The sequence below is a fragment of the Chanos chanos genome, chromosome 7 (genome assembly GCF_902362185.1).
Source record: "Chanos chanos chromosome 7, fChaCha1.1, whole genome shotgun sequence".
In the NCBI taxonomy this organism is placed as follows: Eukaryota; Metazoa; Chordata; class Actinopteri; order Gonorynchiformes; family Chanidae; genus Chanos; species Chanos chanos.
In genome coordinates, this window is record NC_044501.1 from 32,245,403 (window position 1) to 32,269,767 (window position 24,365).

Here is a 24,365-nt window from a genome sequence, read left to right on the forward strand (position 1 = left end):
TGGACCGAACCTTATGTGATAACAAGCAGGCTCTCATTTCACAGTGAACATCATATCTCAGAACCTATTGGTAAACATAAACTGTGAAATATTCACAGAGTAGAAAACATCAACGGCAGGAAAATAAATAAATGAGACAACATGAAAATAAAATTTTAATCTCTTCAATTTTGTACAAAGAAAGAAAGAAAGAAAACCTCTCGATTATGGTTATGAGCAGTTTTCTCTGTTTGTATTTTAAAAAAAATTTTATGCTTTCTTTGCCTCTGTTAATTATGACTGATCTGTTAAAATCTGATGAATATGATCAATCAGAGTTTAACTGATTATATGACTGTTACTTGATGAGGCCATCTGAAATTTGACAAAAGACTGGCTTTACATCTGATCTGCCTTAAAAAAAACAAAACAAAAAAAACACTGCATAGGCTACCCCACTATCTATCTAGTCATCATACAGTAATATAATCAGTGATGATTGGTCACAAGTCTGTTGTTATGGCGAAATGTTGATAATGTAAAACGATAGAAAATAGAATTCAAAGTGGTAATGATAGAAATTCTAGAAGAAAGAAATATATAGATTCTGACAAGCTCAGTGACGTTTCTTCTTCTTCTTTTATCTTTTTAATGTTTTTTAGAATGTTTTTCATGGCTTCTCCAGCATCATATTGCACAGTTGTTCATATATCAGACAGTCCAGCATACAGTGCCCCTATTCTTGTCTCTTCTTTTGTTTCCTTTCTCTCCTAGACGAAGAATCATACAGTATCCTTGTATTTAAAAAAATGCTTTAAAACCTGTCTGTATTCTAACACATAACCATGGGCTTGTGTCAAACACATTATTACAAAACAAAATAACAACAAAAAAAGCACTGTCTATTTCACATGAACTTGTTGTGACTGCCTGGAAAAATTGTCAGCAAACAAACATGGACTGTGTTCAAAAGAGGGCTTCACTTTGTCATGTCTAGCGTGACTAGGACCTGCAATGAGTAGTGCGATTGTTCCCAGATTTAGGATTCGGCAATGGAAGGACCGGGGGGGTCTTGGAAAGCAGCCAAAGGAGGGCTGTAAATACGATTGCCAATTAACGATGGAGCTCCTTCCTTCTCTTGGCTCCCTCACGGATCCTCTGCATCCTGTAGGTCTTCCTGGCCAGCACTCGCTCTTTCCCCTGAACCTCCGTGTCATCCAGCACCTCCAAACCAGGAATCTGGCTTATTACATACTGCCTGAGGAACAGAATAACGGAAAGGAGTTGAGATATGACATAAGTGACAGATGAGTCTGTTCCCACGTAGTTATTTATTTCACATCACATCACTGCAAAAGCTCACATTCAATTGTTTCTCCTAGACAGCCTCATCATTGTCTATTTTGAATTTTGATGGTTTGCTATGGGTTGTTGTTTACTTGATACCTCTTATGTTTTATATCCTAATAGTCAAAGTGCACCTTCCCTTCAGAATATAGCCTCCATTGCTGTTAGGAATGTCATTAGATGATTAATATGGTGCTTTACTGGTGCTCTTATCATATTCAGACAGTTTGTGTTAGTTCACCTGTAATCAATATACTGGGTCAGACTCCCCCCATTGAAATAACTTGGTGCGGCTTCATTGTTCATCATACTGAGAATCCTGGTAGTGCAGAAAAAAATACAGTTTATTTGTAGAAAACTACAGTGTCTATAATGGATTAAATAATGGACAGAGGCTGAGATGCTTCTTGATTTATGAGAAAGAAGGACAAAACTAACAATTATTCACATACGCACACATATGCGTGCACACACACGCACACACACACACACACACATACTTGTACTTCCATCTTTGTGAGGACACTCATTGACATAATGCATTCCCTAGCCCCTTACCCTAACCTCAATCATCACAACTAAATGCCTCACCCCAACCCTTACCCTAACCTAAACCTAATTCTAACCTGAACCCTAAAACCAAGTCTTAATGCCCAAACAGCCGTTTGAAGAAGTGAGAACCAGCCAAAATGTTGTCACTCCCAAGGTCTAAAAATCAAACTGGTCCTCACAAGGATAGCTGTACAAGTACACACACATACGCACGCACGCACACACACACACAAACACACACACACACACACACGTGTGTGTGTGTGTGTGTGTGTGTGTGTGTGTGTGTGTGCGTATTTCCATAGGTATGCTTATGTACATTTTGAGTGTTTCTTTACCAAGTATAAAAAAGTGGAGAGAACTCCTTTGAGTAATGTGTATGTACGGTGTTCAGGTATTTTGTTTTATTTAACTGTATTTAGCTGCAGAGACAGACAGAAACACAGACAATTCTTACTTAATATTGGGGAATTTGCAGCGTATTTCCTCTACAATAATAGGTAGATTGCAGATCTTATTCTTGTTCATCCACAAAGTGCTTAAACTGGGCATATAAGGAAATTTCACATGAGCGCTATAGTTGTTGCAGTCCAGGATAAGGGTTGTAAGCTTCTCCAACTCTCCTAGAAGAGCCGGACTCCGTTAGCAGCTTAGTCAAGGACAAACTTTATCTGAAGAAGTGCCATCTTTAGCAAAAATACCATAACATGTATGTGTATCATGACTGTGAACACGAGAACACATGTCCAAGTGGTCTGGTGGTAAAACATCAGTATTTGTCCATTAAAAAACATACCTGTAAATGCTGAACACTGGGCGGGACTAATTAAAAAAAAAAAAAAAAAAGGATACTCGTCTAGGAGATTGTAACTCAGGTCCAGGACCTCCAGTGTGTCCCGCTGTTCCAGGATGATGTCATAAGGAATCTCAAGAAGGCCCTGATAGGCAAAGGATAGCCGTCGTAGCCCAAGCACCTGAGCGGGTCCCCCAGATGCTGAGGATCCTGTTTCCATGACACCACCCGCACAACCCTCAATGCTGTCGGCTCCCCAAAACCACGGCATCTGGGTGCATTGTTGTTGTGCCCCGTTCCACTAATATCTCACCAATACAACAAAAATATATACGCATATATTAAAATCCTTAAAACAAAAAGGATCACAAATGATATTTGACAGTGAGTTTGAGACCTGATATTTAAGTGGTTATGGATAAACACTTTTGAGGTTTTATTAAACACAACATAAAGACAAAGGTCAATCCATTTTGTTGCTGAAAGGAATGACTAAATAACAGTGATACAGCTCTGAACTGCTCATTGAAAGCTCAGGCACGTAACCGATCTCTTAAAACAGACTTGGAACATTGGAATACGTAGATGTACAGATGTATTACATAGTGGATATCTTCTAACCACATGTTTACACAATCCCCTGATGATTGTGATAGATTTGTCAGTGCTGGCAGCTACAAAGTATCAGTTTACTGTTTAAAGATCTCCTCGGTTACATCAGTGTTAACACATGTACGCCTACGGTAAAACTGAATTGTATTAACACGCGCAGTAAAAGAACCTTAATATCCCACAAGTTCAAAAAGCAAATCACTAATTTCAAATTAACAGTGACGTGCAGAAAACGTTCAAAGCACTGTTCCGGGGGGCATAGTAAAGGCAGAGTAAGTAGGTCAAGATTCAATTTCACAGCCGACTGTGAAATTGAAAAAATGTGATGTCACATATGAAGAGCCACTCTGTCTGGGTCACCTATACACCCAGAATACACAAATGTCTTGTTTGTCTTCAACATTTGTGGAAACTGGATGATTACTGTGTCTGTTAGATGTGTAGACTGACCACCAGAAAACATGTTTTCCAATACGACATAAATGGTTGCCAACTATGCCAACATTCTCATCTGAATGAGGGACTCCAGGCATTGTCATATGTCTGATAGAAAACATAGTCTTTATTTTAATCTGTACATGATTTCCTTAGAGAATATTTTAATTACGTTTTCTCTCAGACTTCAAACACTCTACTGTGCTATACAGATGATCTCCCTTGACCCAGTTTTGCTTTTTGCATGGGTCAGTGTCATAATTTAACACCTGATAACAAATTCGTGAAAGTTGAATCAATAAGCCTATGAAAAAAAAAGGTTTTTATTATACAGGAGAACAGAATTAAAGTCACTTAGAATGAAATTTTAAGAAGGCTTTCAAACACTTTGTACTCAGCAGAGCACCATAAAGCACCACCACACAAGCCCTGCTCCAGATTCTGAACAGTACTGCAGATGCTACATTCTCCCTCATGCTACATAGATTCAGTGATGAGAAATTCTTGCAACCCAACACCAAAAAGTGCTACGGAATATATATTTTCCATCTGTATTTAAAATGTTAACACTTACCAGGATTTTCAGAGCTCTTTTGTATAAGGTGTGTGCTGAGACGATTTCCAAGTGTGCGTACACTGGGAAGTCAAGTAATGTGCACATAAAAGCCCCCTTTTCATGGCTGAGCATGGGATCACAAGATTTGGATAATCACATTGGGTATTAACCCCTTCCTCAGCATGGATCTGTGCAAGGAGGACCAAAGGTTGATTTTAATGTATCAGCAACTAAACGCGAGTGCTCTGTGTGGTATATCTCTAACCCACTCTTGATATATGTGTGTCTCTCCACTAAGTCCCTGTGTTATCTTTTTTTTCCTATTTGTTTATCTATTTATTTATTTTTTTGATTACTCAGTGTGTGCTGATCATTCTTGTAATACTAGAACAGTATATTTCATTTAATTTATTCTAATTGGTACTTTGTCCTATAGATCTGCATAAATTACAACCGATTTTAATGTGATGTATCGTTTTTGTTGTTGAGTGTGTACCCGAGAGAGTAATGAGAAATCAGTGTAACTAAAACGTAATGGACGTCTTCGCAGTCATGCCATGCGTGTTCTACGGCAAGTACTCATACGTGCAATTCTCCAGTTTGCCAGATGATGGCAGTGCATTAAGTCAGATACCCTTACCTTATAATAGAGTAACAGTGTTTTAGTTTTCGCCAGGTTTGACTTGATTATGGCTGTAAAATAAAAATGAGTCAATTAAATATGGGTGTTTACATAGCATGCCAGATGTTATGTCCTTCACATTATAAAGATCGTACATTATCCACACGAAAGCTCAACAAAGTATCAGTCCGTTTACATTACGAATGAACGAGTGGATAAGTTTATGTTAGCATATTTAATAGTTTGCTTTAATTAAAAATAATGAAACATAAGTGTTTGGATCGTTTGAACTATCAGAAAGTAGAAACAGTTTGGCATGAAGTAGTTTAATTATTAGTGTTATGGAGGCACTTGTGGACTTAGGACATTACACTTCTAATTAGCCCCGTCTCACAGTGTATTCGGTGGTCAGACTGTATTCACTACAACTAAGGCTTATTTTTCATTTTAATTTCCACTCGTGTGCTTTGTGCACCAGAAATAGCTATAAAATTCTGAGGTGAATACCCAATATCACTGAAGGAAACTGAAATATGAATTGTTTTATTAATGTAGTGATGACTAGATTAGAATGTCCCGACTCCGACTGTTTTCATTTTCACTCTGAGATGTTTACGTCTCTTAGGAATGCTACATAACAAAACATTTCGTTCTAGACTTCACTTTCCTTTTTGAGACATGATGCAACACTTCCGGAATTCGACGTACGTTTCGGGACCACGCCCTACAGTGGGAGTTTCTCGAAACGTAGAGAAAGCACGTAGTTTCCAACGGACGTAGTTTCCCTGTTTTGGAGCGTTTGGACGGGTACGTCCCGCCTATTGGCCATGAAGTCATTTGCAGTATAAATACTGTGCGTGTCACTCAAGAAATCATTTCTTTTTAAGGCACAGAAGAATAATGTACATGAAATACAAACCAGGCAGAAGACATTTATGAGCACGTACTGAAAGAAAATGGATTATTCGTCTGAAATGAAAACAAGTTGTTTACATAGCTCGACAACTGATACTAAGAATATCGGTTTGTTTAATATTGGAGCGCCTAATCTTCGCTGGAGTGACTGCCAAGCGACTGGCTGACGTATCTGAAAATACGAAGGATTAACCAGGTTAGTGGTTGTTAGAGATCGTGTGAGGAGCCTTTTTGGGGATAAGAAGAAAAACAATGCCATTATGGTATTCAATCTATTATTTGTCCAAAAAAAAGAGGAAGAAGAATACTGTAGTACACTCAGTTCTCTTATCGGAATGTTTTATGATTATGTCGGGTACAGGCACTCCCAAACGCACAGTAATGAGTCACTGAGTGTCGCTCACAATTATGATGGTTAGCTAATCACTTACTACAACGCATGTCAAGTTGGTTTACTTGAACAGTATTGAAGAGACACGAGACTATTTTAATATGATTATTTTGTCATGTAGTAATTAAACGAATTCTTTTTTTTCTTTTGTAGACCAAGTATGCCTGCTACAGTTCCGTTCATTACACACTCTCACCATCCGCTTTTGGACAACTGCCACCTGTCACTTGTTCCCTTATACATTCCATCCTTAAAGCTGCCTGGATATAAATCCACCATGCTGGGAACAAAAGAAAACTTTCAAACTGGTATGGCCAATGGATGGTCCAGTTTTCCCATGCTACAGACAGCTAGGGTACAGCTGTGGACAGCAGCTCGTAAGATCTTTCATCGCTGTGTTAGCGTTGTAGAGCTTCTCAGCTCTAAGATGTTCTACTTTTTGTTTGCTGGAGACAAAGTAGCCATGACAGGAGGGTCGGGGAAGAAGTGTTTGGGCTTGAAAGCCCTTGGGAGGGTTGGAGAGGAGTCCAGGCTTGGGAACATAAGATCAACCACCATGCTGCCTGTGACATGGGACCTAGAAGTGGAGATGGAGGAGGAGCCTATTAGTAAGGGATTGGCTAACCCTGAGGAGCAACCAGTGTTGGAGTTTGACTTTGGGGAGATGGAGGCAGAAAGTGATGATGATGAGGAGGAAGAGGAGGAGGCTTGTGAAGATGATGATGACGAAGATGACGACGACATTAGTGACGATGATTGTGAAGATGTCGAAGTCGCACTTTCAGACTGGCTCGATTGGGACTCAGAGCGAGAGGAAGATGAAGAGAATCATCAAGTCCTGCTGGGTGACAAGTCTAGCGAAGAAGAAACAGAGAAACACCTCACAACAGAGGAGGACAGAGACTCGTATGCTTCTGAGAATGAGGAGGATGAGTCAGACTGGTCAGATGATGATGATGATGATGATGATGGTGATTCAGAGGAGTCTGCGGAGAGCATTGAGCTTTGGGAGTCCTTTCTCAACAACAATGACCCTTACAACCCCCTCAGCTTTTCCTCACACACTGGAACAAAAGCAACGACCAGAGACACTGCACAACACCGTCCAACAGTCTCTCAAACCGGTGAAAAAAGTAAGAAAACATCTACAGAAGAGGAGGATAAGAAAGACTACTCACATCCAAACTCAAAGAAGGGAGCAAAGAAGGTGAATATTGATGGGATTGCCTTTTACCCTTCACAGTTGCATTTAGTCATAATTTATTAAATTATTCTTAATCATAGATTTATTAAATTGATGTTATCATTTCCTTATTCGGTTATACTTTTGACCGTCAGGTACTATGCTAAAATTCATTATTTGTGGCTCTGAGACATAGAGACAGACGAGAGTGACTTCAGAGATATAATGAGGATAGGCTAGTGATGTAAGACTGTGCAAGCCATGAGAGAGAATGCACAGTGCTTACCATCAACACAGAGGCATACAGATTATGTTTCTGATGCCACAGGGTTGTAACAAGAGCCTTAGGAACACAGATAAGACACAAAAAAACATGTTTCCCTGACAACAGATTGTTATTAGATTAGTTTGTCTACACCACACCCTATGGAGCCAGCCCATTCCTTTTTGCAAGGCAAAAACATGTGAATCATCCTCTCTGGCTGGACAGCTGAGGGTGGAGTCCTTTTTGCTTTTTTTTGTTTTAAACATATTTGTATAAACCACCTTTTCAGCAGCTTTGTAGTACTGGGGTTTGAAATGTTGACCTACCCCAGAGAAGTGTGCATTTTAATCAAAGAGGGAAAAGCTGTCCGAGCAGAAGTTGCGTAGAGATTGGACGGGATCAGAAGTCAAACAACACTTGCAACAACAGCGACGATGTAACCGTTGTTAAATTTTGTTCCTCGATTGACCGAGTTTTCTTTTTTATTTATAAATTTCATTTCCAGGTACGATTCAGCGACAGTGTGACAGTGCACCCCCTAGAGTCCTGGAGTGGTGCTAGCAGGGAAGCGAGAGATGGATCATGCTGGCTTGAGATGGCCAGAGACAGAGATCGCTTCAGACGGAGAGTGAAGCACACTGAGGAGGTGATCAGTCCATACCTGAGCCCCGAGCATAGAGCCAGAGTTTGGGAGAAGCTACAGAGAGAAATGTAGTCAAATTACGCCTTGTGATATATTCTAGAGCTACTGAGGACAATGTCCTGTCTAATGTGGAATGTTGTTTTTTATTTTCTGCTGTCTTGAACGTAGCATGTTTACTTTTATATATGGTGCTTTGTACTTTTAGAACACAAGACTAGTCATTGTCACTGTTAAATTCTGCACATAATTATTGGCTGTGGTCTTATATCTCTTTGTACTGATCTATAATTGTCATTATTAATATTTTATTAATATTGTATTAATATATTTTTTAAATATTTTATTACAGTCAACATTTTCGACATATTTTTGTTGTGACAATGTTATTATGGTGTTTGCTATTATATAAATGTCATTATCTGTCTATTATTCCTTTTTACACTACCTGGTTTTATAACAGTGCTACCAATGGATGTGGTGTCTTTTATATGGCAACTTGAAATAGAATTTGTGACAGGCCTCACGAGTTGTTCACGAAACAGCAGAGCTGTAAAATGATATCTCCTATATTATGCCAGATGTTTTACACAGCTGTCAAATGAAAATCCATCTTTGTCAGTAAATTTGTTACATTAAATATATATTTTTATAAACACCTGCCTTCGAATCATCATTGAAAAAGATTGTTCAAAGTTTTGGTTTTTCTCTGTTTATCAAATCTTGAAAGCGCTAAGAACTGACAGGAGAGAAGGGGTCATGTGACATACCTCCCCATGGGATCTCCTCCTCCCGTCCTTGGGTGCCGCTTGGATGAGGGTCTCGGGTTATTGTTGTCCTTGGGGAACGGACACAGGGAACAGGGTGAGGAGTCAGTGGTTCCCGTGGGGACCACAGACTTTCAAATGTGTGTATTAGTAAGGGTTCAGAACGAAACGTCCTCTTATTTCTAGGTTCGTTCCCCCTCAAGGCTTCCAAAAAAGAAAAAAAAAAATTCCTATTCAACGACACTTCTTGTTTTCAAATTCCTGAAATTCTGGTCAGTGTTCACAGGAGGTGCCAGAGTTCAACAGCGCTTCCTGTATGATTTAGCAAGGCTCTCCACTGTGAGAAAACTGGTTACTACAGAAACAGTGTTGCAAGAGCAAACCGTTTGACCACATGTGCGGTAGGTCAATCCTAAACTGAAAGTTTTGAAGCGGTATTTTTTAATTGGCCTTACTAAAGTACAATATTGAGAATTTGGTTTTGTTACACTAACGTATTAACAGTAGGGTTTTTTTTTAATTAGCCTGACTAAACTACCATAATGATGATATGGTCTTGACCACTCCTTACTGGCTCACTTTACCACACCCTCCAAACTAAATTCAAGACAACTATACAAATGAACAGGTACCCTGATCCCTCTAACTTTGCATAAAGAATTATAAACAAATACACATTCAAATACAGCTCTTGGACAACAAATGTTTTGTAAAACGGTACATATTTTATTACATAAAATAAAATGTAAAAATACAGCCATGTGAAATGTTTTTTTTTCTTTTTCAAGACAGTCATTCATTATTAACGCTTACAAAAATGTACGAACTGGTAACAAATATGAAAATAAATAGTCTTTGTGTAAATGGTCTCTGTGTCATCTACGGACTCCAGAGACTCAACAGATTTCCACCAAGAGCAGTGGCTCGAACTGATGGCTCAGTTGGATTAATCTAAAACAGCTAACCCTTCCCTGTGGGAACAGACCTGAGTGGACTGCATTAGTAAAAGTGTTGTGGTTGAAGTTTCAGTTGGGCAGCTGATAGACATAGCTCAACTATGAACTTAAAATTCCAGACCTCTAATTACAAAGCTGAAGCTATGGAACTTTGGACAACAATTATGTCCTTCTCTAAAGGGGAACGTTATTGAAGAGATGTTGGCCACCAAGGACTACCTTTCGTCTTTATCACCGGTAACTAACAATGTGCTTCTAATGGATACAGGTACGGGAAGTTCCCAGATGGTTTTAATGAAATAAAATCTCTGACACCTATTTCACAACTGTCCTAAAAATTGACGTCTACCATATTACTTTACTTTAGTCTGTCGATTCATGCATTTCAACATTCTTTCAACAAATCATTTGGGAGTGGTAATGCAGGATATCTGGTTTGTTTTACTACAGACAATTACAAAGCACCTCCGCACAACAAAATGACTTTCCCTGCGAGTACGGTCCAGCAAATTGTTCTGGTTCTTTCCGCCAACAACCCCAAACAGAGAAAATTACTATCTGGCGATACTGTGGAAAGACTCAGGAAATATATTCCAGTTTACCATGCAATGTCCAAAACCATGCATGCTCATACCAAAAGCAAAGCACATTTTCCTTTAAGTAGCAAAACATTTGTTTTCACAGCAGTACAAATGGCTCAAAGTACAACAAATAAAACACTCAGATTTAACCGACTGAATGGCATTCGATTTCTTAAACACAGTATAATATCATTATACAATCCATGTACAATTCAGTGTGGAAAAAAGCCAAGACCCACTAAGTGTTTTTTGGTGAGGGCGAGACAGTTCATGTGCCTATCTTTGACTAACAGGCTTCGTTTTATGGTTTATTGTTATGAGAGTTGAAGGACGGTTAGCTTGCAGTTACCAGATGAAGTCTGTTTGGCTAAGGCGAGAAGGCAGTAAACATATTTTCGAAATGGTCAGAACTATTTTGGCAGTAGGAACTAAACCCATGCTAATACTGCCAAAACACACAGCATACTTCCAGAACAACTGACAGCTGAAAACTGAGGTACCAGTTAAAACTTGTTTTGCAATTTTGTTCGGCTATGTCTGTCCAAGCGAAAAACTGTCCAGTTCATTTGTTTAAATGGTATGAGATAAAAGGGGTAATCTATAGTCTGGCAAAAAGTATAATACAAATTACCTGAACATTGAAGGCATTCATGCTTCATGTTTTGCCTGTCAAAAACTGAAACCCTTATCAAATGCTAACTACTACAATTGCTAATGAACTACAACTACCACTACATGAAAAATACTTACTGAGCTCTGCATAGGTTTTGTGTGAGCTCTCTATAGCCCTCTTGCATCCTCCAAAATACTTACTCTTACGTCCTTTGAAAAAGTTACAGGAGCATGAGGTCATATGGGCCACGACAGTCCTTAAAGGTTATTGAAATAAACAAGATCATTACGTTTGTCCACGTATGTAGCCTTTTCTTGTCCTCTAAAATGTGGCGCGGGGATATACATAATGCTGTAAAAAATATGATCCGTATAAATCTAAAACGTTCCGTTGCATTTGGTCTCGTCTTACGCCGCTTGCTTACAGGAAACGCTCGAGAGCAGTTCGTGACATCGTAATACTTCTGAAAAAAATAGAGATCTGTGTGAGACGACATGAGTTCTCCTCTGTCTCGCGAAAGAGACCAGAGGAAAGTGCATTGATGCTGCGGGGAGAACGGGCGGCCAAGACGGGTTACGTGACTTTGACGGAGGACTTCTTATGGACGCAGAGAAGGGTGACGTAGGGAACCCCGATGAAGGCCCACTTTTCACTGGGCCAGAATTTGACCACGGGTCCTTGTTCCGGAGCCTCGGACGCGGCGTCAAAGTACGCGAAGCACACGCAGCCCAAGTAGGAGGCGAGACAGATGAGAATATGCCTGGAGGACACACAGTTTCAGAGGTGGGGTTGATATCAAATGTTCAACAAAATCAACAAGAGTCAACTGACGCTGAGTGGCAACATATCGTTTTTCTCAGTATGCAACGCAGACATTACAGGATCATTTTCAAACTGTGCAGTTATCATTTACTGAAATCACAAACTCGATAAACAGGATACTGTTTTTGACAGGTGTGAGGAAAATGAATATGATTTGGCAGGCAGTGAACAAATAAAAAAGAAAAAAAAAATTCAAATAAAATTAGGATACAGTATCCTGAGAATGTTCTGTACTCTGTGTGGTTCCTGTGCTTAACAGGATTTGGGTCAGATGCAACCATGACAACAAATATATTAGTCACCACTGTGGGGAGAACAAAAAAGAATCACATCTGTGGATAGGGCCGTAAATACTGCCGTATCTAATTTTTCAAACACATTTAACTCACAGCAGTCAGTATAAAGTAACATACATAGGCCTGCTAAAAGCAGTCACTTCCATCGAAGTGGACGTAGACATGTCGTAATAAAGCGTGTACACAGTAGATAAGGGGAGAGCACACTCATCAGTGTTGGCACACTAGTGTGTGCTTACTCAGTGCAACGTGAAATCAGTGACCGCCCTCAGCAAGTTTAGCAAGGTTACAAGGGTACTTACCACGCGCAGTGTAGGTAGGGAAAATTGACGGACGACCACATCTCGCAGAAAATTCGGTCGCTGATCCAGCACACCAGGGCCAGTGTCCACCACAGACCGGAGAGGAGACCCAGTTTAAAAACCCGCAGGTTCTCACATCTGCAGAGACGCACATACAAACAGAGACATGCTTAGAACAAACTGTCACAATGCATTTAATGACATTTGAAGATATGTACCAAACATCTAACTGAGGGAAATAAATATTGACATACACTAAGGAGGAGGGGAAGAAAAAAAAAATCAAAAAACAAGATGTTAAAGAGATGCAGCATGCTGTTCAGATGGCACGTGTAATCTGAAGGGAATTCCAAACCCCTGGGACATTATTACTGATTTCACTTTGTTAGTCAGCAGAGTAATACACACACGCACACACAGAGAAAGAGAGAGAGATTGAGAGAGAGAGAGAGAGAGAGAGAGAGAGAGAGAGAGAGAGAAAGAATGAAAGAAAGAAAAAAAGAGTCAGAGAGAGAGGGAATATGGAAGTTATTTATCGACCCCACACAGACATAAGCACAAGCCTTTTCCAGTAAAATGTTCTGCAGAGGACATCTAAAGCCTGACAGAGCACAAAATAAAATAGAAAAAAAAAGAGGCCATTTCCACAGGGACGCTGTGCACAAAGATCCGGACACACAACGCTCGTTCTGTTCTGCAGCTGTGGCTGGGATTTAGCCCGCAGTAACGGTTCTCTGAGGTAAACACTGACTCTTCTGCAAAGTAAAGCAGTGTGTGTCACACTCGAAATCACTGCACTCTCACACAGCGTGCCACAGAGTATCGGTGTGAGTCAGCTAAACGCTAAGATAGAGTGATGAACAAAACATTTTAAAATGAATGAGATCCGCGAATAGAGCACAGGCGTAGTCAAACAGGGGACGGTTTCGTTTTAACAGATCGTCAGACCGGATAATACCTCAACGTACCGGTCAAGCAGGTTTTAGAGAGATGTACTTTTAACCTCCAGTTTCATGTCAATTCCTTCTGCTTACACCAGGGAGTCATTCCTGTTCCGCATATTATGTACGGATGCGTAGATCAGAGCACCGTCTTCGACGGTGGGAACAAAAAAAAAAAAAAAACACAAATCAAACATCAGCGTACAAGCCTATATTCCTCTCCCAAAGTTTTGTCAGGAATTTCTCGTCTTTCCCTGAGAGGCAGCGTTCGGCGCCGGCATTGTCTGTGACTGTCGACATCTCTGACCCCGATCGCTGACACTAGCTGTCGTTTACTTAACAATACTGGAGCAAAGCCATTTGTGCCTGCCAAACATGTTAAAGCAAAAAAAAAAAAAAAAAAAGAGGTACGAGAAGAGGTGATTAAGAAGGGGCCTAAAGTGCGGGGAAACAGGGACACTGAGGCCAAAGAAAACTTTGGGGTGAGGACAAAGGAACCATTAGGAACACAATGAATCCAAACGGAGCCAACGCTGAAAATCTTATTAGTTCTTCAAAACACAAAACACGTTACATTCACTATTTGTGGTGAAAATGTGCCGGGTCATTTGTGCAGTTTACTGTGCGTACTCTTGGGTGGAAGGAAAAAGTGCATTCTACCCACTTGTCTATTCAATGTCAGGCTGCTAATTACGATTTTTCTTGATGATTAATTCATGAGGGCTGATGCTAACTTCAAATGGGAGGGGAAGGGTGAAGCCAAACTAACGTCAGGGGGACAAAAAAAAAAAAACGGAGAGATGAGATCAAGAGCTGAAACAAAAACAACAACAAAATCAAGAGGAGGTGGAAGGAGGAGGGGGAGAAAATAATGAGAGAAGGAGAGAGGGAGAGAGGGAGGAGGGGTGAAAGGTAAAGGATGGTTGAGTTCAGTGAAAGAGTCTCCATGGGTTGTTTGAAATTACTGTGAGTATGTTCTCTCATGTATGTCTCTTAGGACGCAGAACTGAGAGCACTCAGGATTGAATTCTTAAACATTCTGCAAACTGTCTGATAAACTGAAATGGTGTTGATACGGCCTAGTAAAATGGGAAACTAATTTAATTTGTCAAATTTGAGACATAAGTTTGTAAAGTAAACCCTAATGACTTGCCAGTAAGGGTTTACTCAAAAGGCTGTTTGGGAAGAACAAATATTTTGAAGCGTATTGAAGCATGCTTTTGGACAGTTTTGGTTCAGGTGAGGAATGCATGCACTGTTTAGTGGGAATCTTTGTGTTCCTGACTGGCTGTCATTTGGCATTTTAGGAACAAAGTGGAGAGAGCAAGGGTAGATAGTCTTACACACACACACACACGCACGCATGCACAAAGCCCACAGCATGAATATCTGATATGAGTACATGCCACCAAAAAAACAACCAAAAAAAAAAACCCCAGCAGAGCTTGAATTCTACTGAACATATTTACAAGAACATTCAATTTTCTTAACAAATAAATGCAAAAAGAGTATTGCTCCAAATTCTACTTTGCCCCTGATGTCTGATCTTGTTCATACAGTTTTTCTTCCATTTATCTTTCGGCCTGCACATTCAACGCCGTGGCCATACTTTCTAACCTATTTTGAGCTAAGGCTGACCCAGGAACTTTCTACGCATCCGACTGCGGGAAATACGCAGAGGAAAAATGTGTGCGTGAGTGTGGGTGTGATTACATCACTGGCCTTCGAGCAGAAGAGCTGCACATATGTGTCTAACTAAACCGAGCAGAGAAAAAGCAATGGAGCACAACGAGGTCTCCCGTCCATAAAAAAAAAGATTCCCATCTTTACTCCATCCTGTTTCGAATCCAACGGGGATTCGCGGCGTTTTTAGACGTTTTTATTCCTTATCGAACTTTCCGGGTTCGTTTGAAAGATTTTGAGCGCTTGACGCATTACGGTTCGCTTAATTAGCGCTTTAGTTTACGCAGATGACCACGCAATCTTTTGCCTTTTTCAAAATAAACGTTTGACCCGAGGTCACTGTGAAGTCAAGCGAGAGGAATCACGGGCTGGGATCTCAGTGTTTGTTGTGAGGAAAAACAGCGCGGAACGCCAATCCCAACCGGGAGTGCTGATTAGACGGTTTCACTAAATAAAGCGGGATGCAAATGAACAAGATGCTAGTTAAGATCAGAGGCACGAAGGGGCGTAGGGTTCCTTCGCTTGTTATGTTCTAAAGGGAATAAGATATTGCTGGGGGGGGGGGGGGGGGGGGGGGGGGGGGGGGGTCTGACTAAAATCTGCATGTAGTCCTTCTACGCTGTTTAAACAGTATGGGCAGAACGGCATGTAAACAGAAGATCTCATTTGATAGAAAAAAAAAGAAAAATACTTATCCTTTTATTTAAATGCTAGGATGGTTTGGAGAGAGGTAAGACAATAGGAGTATTTTGTATTCCAGCATATGAGTCATGATGCATGAGGGAGCTAGAATTTTTTTTTGCCATGACCAAAAGCAACAACGCATAAGCATAAAATAAAAACACAGGAAAACATACACAAATAAAAAAAAAAAACTGAGCTCTCAAGAGACGCCTCGACAAGACCCGAGACACGCTCGGCGGAATAAACAAATCTAGACGAATTACAATCTTCACTTCAAATCCCCCCCCCAAAAAAACGTGCAGATCCACTCGCCGACGAGCCTGCCTCATTTCCTAATTTAAAACTTAATCCTTTCTTTAAATACGCATTGATACACGACCAGCTTATATCTCTGGTCCTGGCTTTTAAGAGCTGGTGCTGTACAGTAACCGTGGAGACGGAGACAGAACACGTCAAAGCCATAAATGTATTATAAGATACCAGAAAGCCTGTGGACTGAGAGCGCTGGATTCTCAGTGTGCCACGCAACGGGGTCACTGACCTTTTAAGCTCTGTGATGAGCAGGGCGGTGCACGGAATGCCCAGAGTCATGAGCGAAATGGAGTTGATGGCTGGTTTAACGAACGCCAGGGCAGTGGTTATCCCTGAGAGAATGCCCACGACCAGTTTGAACCTCGACCTTGAGAAACGGAAGGTGAGAAGAGGGAAGAAAATGAATGAGGGAAAAGAGGGGGGAAATAAAGAATGGCGAAGAGAAAAAAAAGATACAAAGAGAGAAAGAGAAAGAAACAGACAGAGTGGAGGAGGAAGTATGTGCGTGTGTGCATGTGTGCGTGTGTGTGTGTATGTGTGTGTGTGTGTGTGTGTGAGTGTGTGAAAGAGAGAGGGAGAGAGAGAGAGAAATGAGAGAAATGAAAAGAGAAGATGAGGACCACCCACATGGACACATTAGCCTTTAGCCTACACATGTTCATCTGTTCTCAGAGAAGAGACAGTATTATTTAACATGAAAACTCATCTGAACATAATGACCGAACACACACAAGCCAGATGGTACATTTACTTGAGCTGTGATAATTCAGCGAATAATTGCAAAGAGCCTAAGACACTCAATTAATGACAGTAGGTATTTGTTCTAGAATGTGTAATACAAGTTGTGTGAATGTGTGTGTGTGCACATGTGTGTGTGTTTGTGTGTCTTCACAGTGCATATTCCTCACCTGTCCCGGCGGAATATCCTGGGCAGGTATCTCTTGGGAAACCACATTCCGATGGCACACATAAGCACCCAGAGAATGGCGAGTTCATCCAACATCTGCCCGAGGAAGCTCAACGTGGCATGGAAGTATGTGGAGCCAATTCCTGAACGAGAGAAAACAGAGTGTGTCTGTCTTTCTTACGTAAACCATTATATCCTGTACATACATAGTGCCCATGATCCTGTTAGGAAACGCTAATGACAATACACACACACACACACACACACAAAAGAGTGGGTACATTGTTCTAACCGTGCGAAAGCCGAGGCATTCTCTTTCTGCATTCCGGAGCAGATACGAAAATCATCAAGGAAAAACGATGCTGACAAAAACTGGAACGTTAATAAGGACCGATCCGAGAACAGCTGTTGTATATTTATGGTTCATATGTTGTTGTTGTTGTTGTTGTTGTTTTTTTACTGCTACACTTCCTTTAAACCAGTTATGAAGAATCATTAAAACTTAACTGAAGAACAAGCAATATTATCAAATGGCTTTGGTACAAGAGAAAAATAATTTTGTTAACACACCAACAATACTGAATTGATCATCATTCTGTTGGAGACATAACTTTAAGCCTACTGACCATAATCAATCTTCCACTTGGATAAATCTATAAGCGTCCCCAAGGACATGGTGTACGGTCAGACATGGACCTCTACATGGTTGGATTTACAGTTTCTATACATGTTAAGGGCATTAACTCCTGCCTTGAATTTATTGTTTACTTATGATAGCTCTTATGAGGTCAACTATAAACAACACATTCTAGAAGGGAGGAGGGGTGTACATTTGTCATCTTAACTTGTGGCCCTCCTCAAAAAAAAAAAAAAAAACGGGGGAAAAAAAAAGAAAAAAAGCAGGAGGGGGGAGCAATCACGAAATGACATTGTGCTCCTTTAACTAGTCTACAGAAGAATCGGTTTCAAATGTCTGAGATGGCAATGGATTCCAAAAAGCCTACAGAATAGTGTCTTAATGAGCGTGTCATCAAAATTATGTCACCGGACAGTTTATTAAACCTTCAAAACCCATTCCAATTTCTGTACCTGGTATGACTGTTCAGATTTTGCCTATCTACAAAGCGATTAACGACGACCATATAAATATGTCTTTCAGCACAAACGGTTTTATTTCACTCCCCTATACTGTAGCGCAGAACAAAGACTTTATTTCTCAAACTCTGATCTCTAAACCCACCGGATTATACCTAGAGGTTAAATCCAACATGGATTAATAAAGTCAGCAGCAGTCTTGGGACGGTGCGGGCTTGAGAAAACACCAGCGTAAATCATAGAGGCTTCAACAGAGCTGTGTTTGTGCTGAGCTGGCCAATTTCCCATGCTGTCGCTGCACCCCAGTGTTGAGCTCTGAACAGAACTATCTGTGACCGGTTTGCATTGCTGTGTCAATGAAGCTGTGTGGTGGGTTTTCTTTTTTTTTTTTTTTTTTTTTTTTGACTAGTTACATAGGTCACACTGATATGAGAAATGGGGGAAGAGGACAGAACTTCTGTTGTTTCTATTGAGCTTTCCAGGACTTGAAGGTTCACTGTTTGCATATGTGTGGCTAAAATGTGTGGATATTCTGGTCATTTGAGGATTTTCTCCAGTCTTTTCAGACGACTTGGAAATGTGGCTACTGTAGTATTGTGAGCTTGTCATGAGAGAGTGCATTGAGTGAAGACCGGGTAAACTGAATGTGTCTTAAGCGTCTTACTATTCGCCAGCTATATAATCTAGCCTTTCTTGACATACAGTACTTCCCTTTGTACTTAGCTATTTCCTTTAGTCTGTAAAAAAAAAGAGAGAAAAAAGGAAGGAGAGAGCTGACTAAAGGTCACAGTCTATCATTATCAGCATTCTGGACCTCTGTGAAAAAAAAAAAAAAAAAAAAAAAGTAAATGACTGCCGTCTTGTGTAAGAGGTTCCCTTATGTCTCCAAGTGTTACTGTAGGTCATAAAAATAGGCTACAAAAGACCACTCACCCACCACAACCAGCAATGTCCATATAAGATAAATCCCACTGTTGAAATGTGTGGCGTATTGGCGGAAAAGACACATCAAAATCGGAGGCAAAATGAAGAACAGAATGTTGCTAATCTATAAGGAAACACGAGAGAGAGAGAGAGAGAGAGAGAGAGAGAGAGAGAGAGAGAGAGAGAGAGAGAGAAAGAGAAAGAGAAAGAGAGAGAGAGAGAGAGAATGTTTGGAAGGTGTAATTACATATATGTGTTATCACGATCTTACGGGAAAATATAACAAAGTTACCGATATTCCAAAAAAACATACATTTGGTTACAGTATTGTTACAATGTAGGAACAACAAAACTACAACTAATAACCCCATACTGAGACTAATGACTGACATTAATCAAACATAACATGTACAGCGAATATACATTTCGCTGTACAAAGACACAAAGCCAAACAACATGCATAACACTTTGACCACGACTGAATCAGACTTCGTTAAGTTATGAGTACATCATAGTGTGACGACCGATACGCATAGAAAACAAAGCAAGCGAGAGACCATAGCGATGGACCAAACACCACTCTGGTGACATACCGTGTTGTAGAACTCAGCTATTCCAGGATAGATAAGATAATTCCCCTCACACCAGTCCACTTCGGAGCTCCCGGCTTGAAGTTGGTTCCAGAAAAGAACAGTCATATTTGACTCTATGGGACAACTAAATAACGACCTGTTTATCGATTTCAACAGCCGCTAACTGACGCCCTAAATAATAATAAACCACAGTGGCTGAATAGCTTTACACAAAGTAATCTTTTTGTGACATTCTCATGTATAACTAAAAATGTGATGCGACTTGCAGCCTTCACAGAGTAGTTGTCATACAGTAAGTACGCTTCCCTCGACGTGTATCCACAACTGGTCCCGTTGTCATTCTGTCATCCAGTTAAAGTCTGGCCAATCTCGGGCGAACCGCTATCTTCCTTGTCAGTGCACAGCAATGGGAACAACAACAGTACGCAACATGTGACCGACGCATGCGCACTGATACCATCACAGGCATTTACCTTCTTTATCAACTGTTGAACAAATGCAATACCATAAGATGGTAATTGTTAGAAAACCGAACATGAACAAAATCGTACTTTCAGTGTGAGTACGGTGCGGCATTTAAAGGCAATACAGTGATATAAATATCCTATAAGTATAACACGGTGTACTGCAAATACTAGATCAATTGCATAAATCTAATTTTTGTGAACGAATTACGTCATATGTGGTCAATTTATTACTTTGACTTAGCCCAGGAGATGAAAATGAGAACCTTACTGATGTGGTTTCCGGAATTTTCGTGTATTTCTCCTAACAAAGCCTGTTTTTACAAAACAGGAAGCTGGGAGGAAAGGTCTTAAATGTGCCGAGTGTATACTCATCAGACATGAATAAAGTACTGAATATTTCCTGTTTAAAGCCTATATTAGCGTCATATACAAAACGTTCACATTCCAAGTTTAGCTATTGTTTACAGGAATTTACATCTTTGGAATGAAGAGACGAGGAAGTCACTGTGTCAGATTAAATTTAGTTGCCAAAAAAGGAAAGCTTTGGTGTATTGTGCCGAAACTACATTACATAGCCCGCTACGGAATTTTTGCCTCAAAGGAAACTGCGTTGTTTGGAATTTAAGGGGTTGCTGAAACGTTTGAAATACCTGTTTACAATGGCGTACACGTTCAAGATAAATTTAGGGGTCGCTGTCAAACTGCACCCTCTAGTGGTGTTTACAGAATACTGCTGGATGTACGTCTCACGATCCAGCTGACCACAGAGTCTGAGGTACATGTGCTGTTCGTGTGACCTAAATGTCAGTTATATAAATATGAACAGCATTACATTATGATTACTAGCAGCCACAGTAAAAAATTAAAACAAACAAACAAACAAACTGTAATTTATGTTGACGTAAGCACACTTTCCTTTTGCTAATAGATATCACATAAACTAATATTCACGGAAGAGTCAATGTCTCATTTATAAACATACCTGCTTGACATGTATATCAAGACGAAGCTCATTTATTGCAGACCAACTGATTTCTGTATAGACAAATTCACATCCATTCCACAGGATGGTAAAAGAAAAATGGTCTAAGAAGCGGCATGCTGCACAAATCCCTGTACAGTAGCATCTGATCCTGGTGCTAAAAGACCCTTGGGTTTTACATTCTTTATTGCAACTGGAGTTCACGGTTAGCTTCCATGATACTGAGTTCGATCTGTTTATTTATCATAACCTCTCAAAACCAGGATCTGATATTTCTGTTAACAGGAGATCTGTTTTGTTAACAGGGTTTCAATTCTAAACCTGTAGATGTTTGAACAAATACACTGTACAATGTTTAAAAAACAAACAAATCGGAACTGCTTGGTGTTAAGATGTTAGCTGCAGAAAAAAAAAAAAAAAAAAAAACAGAACAAACTCTACGTCAGCTTTGTGTAATGTACAAATCTGACATTCAGCAGGTATGTACACAGGTCAGTAATCCAATCTTTAACAAACAGTATACACTTGGGGTGTGACAGACAGACATTGCGATGAACACAAGACAATGGCAGGTACTTTTAAAGTACTAAGGCTTGGAATGGTCCCTGTATTTCTGTCTTCAAAACAGCACTGCAATGCTTAATTCTCACCTCAGTTTCACTGCAGTACTGAACACAGCTCCAAAACCTTTGTAGTAACAATCGCTAGTGGGTATTTCTGTCATTTCTGGAACTGTGTTCTGGACACAAGAATGGAAACCGTCCAGAGAAAAAAAAAAAAAGATAGAAAAATAATGTTTTAGTGCAACATTCTGAAGCTGTATGTGTTGTGTCTGCATGCACCTTTTACCACAGTGTCTGCTATGTTCACGAGCACAGAGACGTTCTTGTGCTGTGTGAAGCCTTGCTTCAAGCTCTCGCACTGTTTTTGGAAAAAGCTTGAAGCGCTCTAAGGGCAGATGTTGAGATTTACCTTGGAAAATTCTTGACACAATCACATTGTACTGCAAAAAAAAAAAAAGTTTCAAGCTTCTTTTCATGAGTAAATAAAACAGGTTGAGCTACATCTTTCAGAGTAACTGCTTGCTCACTTTCCTCATCATGCGAAATAGAAAGCAACATACTTAATCTGTAAAACGAGTGATGAATCAGTAATCTGTTAGCGCTAAAATTTTGAATAATCCTTATGCTGACCTACAAATGTCACTATGCCAGAAGATTTACTAAACAATTATTACTATCATTATTTTTGTGTGATCACTTCATGTATTCTGATTAAAATGCGTGCTGTTCTAGCCATGAGTTCATAATGTATTCACACTAGCTGTCACAGCTTAGAAATAATAATGGAAGTTGAACAAAATGATAAATAAATTAAGGCAAACAGACTGAACTCTACTGTTTTAATTTATTAGTAATAAAACTGAATGTCTTTCAGGTAATCAAGGCACAAAGCCATTTTGAGTCCTTGAATAGTCAAATTTCTAAGGAAGGCTTAAGGTTGGCGGTGTGTGTTTTGTAGTCACCTCACACAGAAAAACATTGCAAAATGGTGTAAGACTTGGGCCTCTGTGCTTAACCAGAGGCATTAGTATGACATTTAATCAAATGCAAAGTCATGTCAGTGGTTAAAATGACAGTTATGTTAAATAGAATGTTAAAATATTGACAGACTTAAGGGAGAAGAGACACTTCTGCCCCCTACTGAGGTACGGATGAGCACATTTTTCCTTCCCTGTGAGAGATAACATCTCTGTATGGAAAGATGGAGGGAGTATGAATGAAAAGAATGAAAGAACGTGTTGAAAGACCGAGACAGAGAAACATGCCTACGCAAACATATGTTGTTAAAGGTTTGCTTTGATAAATAACCACGTCATTCAGTAGTCTGAATTTTCATTCTCCTCGCTATTTGCCTTGATATAACTGTAGAGTATGGTTATGTAATAAGGTCCAAAAACCAGCTATGGCATGGATTCTACTCAGCAAGGTGCTTGGTAATAAATCATCTTTCATTTCTTAACCGCTGTCACCATATCACTAAGACTTAGGACTTAAGACTTTCTTCAGCTTTCAAGGAATGTTCTGGTACAAGTCTGATTGTCTGCTGTCACAGTCTCTGTTTTTTTTTTTGTTTTGTTTTGTTTTTTGTTTTGCTCTAGGTCTAGGTGAATCCTATATAGACACATACACATGTTGTACACACACACACACACACACACACACACACACAGACACACACACACACAAAAATTCACACAGCTTTCACTGTGACAACTGAAGACTGACATGGATCCTACAAGCTTCGTGGTTAAGACTAACTCCATAGAAATCTGACTAAAGATCCCTCACTTCAAGACAGGCATCCCCATTTCAAATATTCCGACATAGAAAAATATATACAAAAAAGACAACAAAGAAGACTGATAAAGCAACCATTTTGCAAAGTGCACATCAAATAAGACCATTACTGTTGATATCTCTCCAGAATACACTCTCTATTTTCGTTGTTCCGTTGGATTTTTGTTTTTCCACAGGAGGGCTTTCAGGAACAGACAGGACAAAAGGCAGTGATAGGTCACTTCAAAAGTCTTAAGGGGACTTGAGTTTTCTGTCCTTCACCAAGTTACCCATAATTTTCACTGCTGCCTGGAAGGACCAACACATGACAGGCAGCGCTGGGGCCTTAAGACAACACCCAGAGAGATAATTACCTGCTTTAACAACTGTCACTGCAAGGAAAAAAAAAAAAAAAAAGCTGCAAAAAGCAGGGAGTGAAAAATGAAATAAATCAAAACCAAGAAAAAAAAAAAAAAAAAGTACCATCTTTGGGTGACGGTGCAAATGAGCGATTTAATTGTCCCAGGCCGAGTCATTCTCCAAGACGCCTTAGCCCACTCTCACATTTACAGAGTCCAACCCTCAGTCTACGTGTTTGGGGGGGGGGGGGGGGGGGGGGGGGCTGCTGATACCCTTCTTTGACCACCAGGGGGCGCCACGTCAGATGACCGGAGCTCCAAAACACTTGAGGCACCACTGCACGCTTTTGCTCGGTGGTCTGTCGATGGAGGAAAGAGCTTTGAGTTGCTCAGGGCTCAGGTTATCGTAGGCGACTTTGTATTCACGATCGAAGGCCTCTGTGGATTGAGAA

At 40.1% G+C, this 24,365-nt stretch overlaps 4 protein-coding genes across 4 annotated transcripts in view; 1 reads left to right on the plus strand and 3 right to left on the minus strand.

The window, feature by feature from the left end:
- Positions 1-1,092: 1,092 nt before the first annotated feature.
- LOC115816231 (leucine-rich repeat-containing protein 72) lies at positions 1,093-2,942 on the minus strand. The gene is given in 4 exon segments (XM_030779196.1): positions 1,093-1,237; positions 1,568-1,645; positions 2,336-2,527; positions 2,731-2,942. Coding segments are annotated over 4 exon segments (627 nt in total).
- A 2,856-nt stretch (positions 2,943-5,798) lies between these two features.
- On the plus strand, positions 5,799-8,604 carry ppp1r15a (protein phosphatase 1, regulatory subunit 15A). Its single transcript, XM_030780106.1, has 3 exons — positions 5,799-6,007; positions 6,356-7,409; positions 8,156-8,604. Exons 2-3 carry the CDS (start codon positions 6,363-6,365, stop codon positions 8,363-8,365), a joined length of 1,257 nt encoding a protein of 418 aa, XP_030635966.1. The 5' UTR covers positions 5,799-6,007; positions 6,356-6,362; the 3' UTR covers positions 8,366-8,604.
- Positions 8,605-9,803: 1,199 nt separating this feature from the next.
- On the minus strand, positions 9,804-20,139 carry acer2 (alkaline ceramidase 2). The gene is made up of 6 exons (XM_030780500.1): positions 19,767-20,139; positions 19,183-19,297; positions 17,156-17,297; positions 16,477-16,614; positions 12,628-12,765; positions 9,804-11,967 (listed from the first exon to the last, which is right to left on the minus strand). Exons 1-6 carry the CDS (start codon positions 19,869-19,871, stop codon positions 11,781-11,783), a joined length of 825 nt encoding a protein of 274 aa, XP_030636360.1. The 5' UTR covers positions 19,872-20,139; the 3' UTR covers positions 9,804-11,780.
- Positions 20,140-24,202: 4,063 nt separating this feature from the next.
- dennd4c (DENN/MADD domain containing 4C) overlaps positions 24,203-24,365 on the minus strand; it is a 39,037-nt gene continuing 38,874 nt past the window's right edge. The window contains 1 exon segment of the mRNA XM_030780089.1: positions 24,203-24,351. Coding sequence (XP_030635949.1) covers positions 24,215-24,351 — 137 coding nt within the window. The 3' untranslated portion in view covers positions 24,203-24,214.